The 839-nt window shown below is 61.6% G+C and overlaps 1 protein-coding gene across 1 annotated transcript in view; it reads left to right on the top strand.

Annotated features, from left to right (window-relative positions):
- Positions 1-733, top strand: part of RNF207 (ring finger protein 207) — an 8,067-nt gene extending 7,334 nt beyond the window's left edge. The window contains exons 16-18 of the mRNA XM_009274214.1: positions 97-177; positions 272-304; positions 364-733. Of these exons, the coding sequence (XP_009272489.1) occupies positions 97-177; positions 272-304; positions 364-493 (244 nt within the window). The 3' untranslated portion in view covers positions 494-733. The remainder of the gene's footprint in view (positions 1-96; positions 178-271; positions 305-363) is intronic.
- Positions 734-839: the final 106 nt, after the last annotated feature.

Here is an 839-nt window from a genome sequence, read left to right as displayed (position 1 = left end):
GGGTGGGGCGGGGGCTGGAGCACGGGGGAGGGGTGCGGGGGGGCTTTCGGGGCCGGGGGGTGGACCTGGCCATGGCTCACACCCCTCCCACCACAGGCTGCAGGAGCCCCGGGAGCCCAAGGAGGAACAGGCACAGATGCTGCTCAAGATCTGCGACGACAGCGAAGCTGTGCCAAGGTAGGTGACGACGAGTGCCCGGGTGCTGAATTTCCCCCCCGCACCCTTTCCCAGCCGCTGGCCCTGCTGAGGTGCTGCACCTTCCATTCCCCAGGGACACCTCACCTGGCGGCAAGGAGGGGGCTCTGGCCAGCCCCGGCTTCCATTCTTCCATTCCCCAGGGACACCTCACCTGGCGGCAAGGAGGGCCAGCCCCGGGGAGGGCTGTGTGCCCAGCGGCGCCCCTGAAGACCCCTCCCTGAAAAGCAAAGACTGCTGCAGGGGACAGCAGAAAAGTGGGGCCGAGAGCGCCGCCCAGAAAGAGCTTGCACCGTAGAGCCCGACAGCGAGCGAGTGCGCGGAGCCGCTTGGCGCTCGCTGCGCAAAAGCCGTGCCCCAGCTGTCGACTCGCTCCTCTTGCCTTGTGCCACAAGCGAAGGCAGGAAAACACAGCCTGGGCACACAGTGTTGCAGCGTATCAAAAGCCTGCCTTCGGGCAGCTTTGCCCGTCTGAAAAAATAATTGTCTTTATACTCTCCCTCTCATGTGTTAGAAGTGAAATAAAGGGGCACAAGTGTACATGTCCACTTGGTTCTGGACAAAAAAGGCCTGCCAGCTCGGGGTGTCCAGCGGCTCTTAAAACCACAAAGTTTGCAAACATGGGGGAAAAAAAAAAAAAAAAA

Source organism: Aptenodytes forsteri, unplaced genomic scaffold (genome assembly GCF_000699145.1).
Source record: "Aptenodytes forsteri isolate BGI_AS27 unplaced genomic scaffold, ASM69914v1 Scaffold16, whole genome shotgun sequence".
Taxonomy (NCBI): domain Eukaryota; kingdom Metazoa; phylum Chordata; class Aves; order Sphenisciformes; family Spheniscidae; genus Aptenodytes; species Aptenodytes forsteri.
Note: the sequence above shows the minus strand (reverse complement) of the source record. Positions and strands in the feature narration are given on the sequence as shown.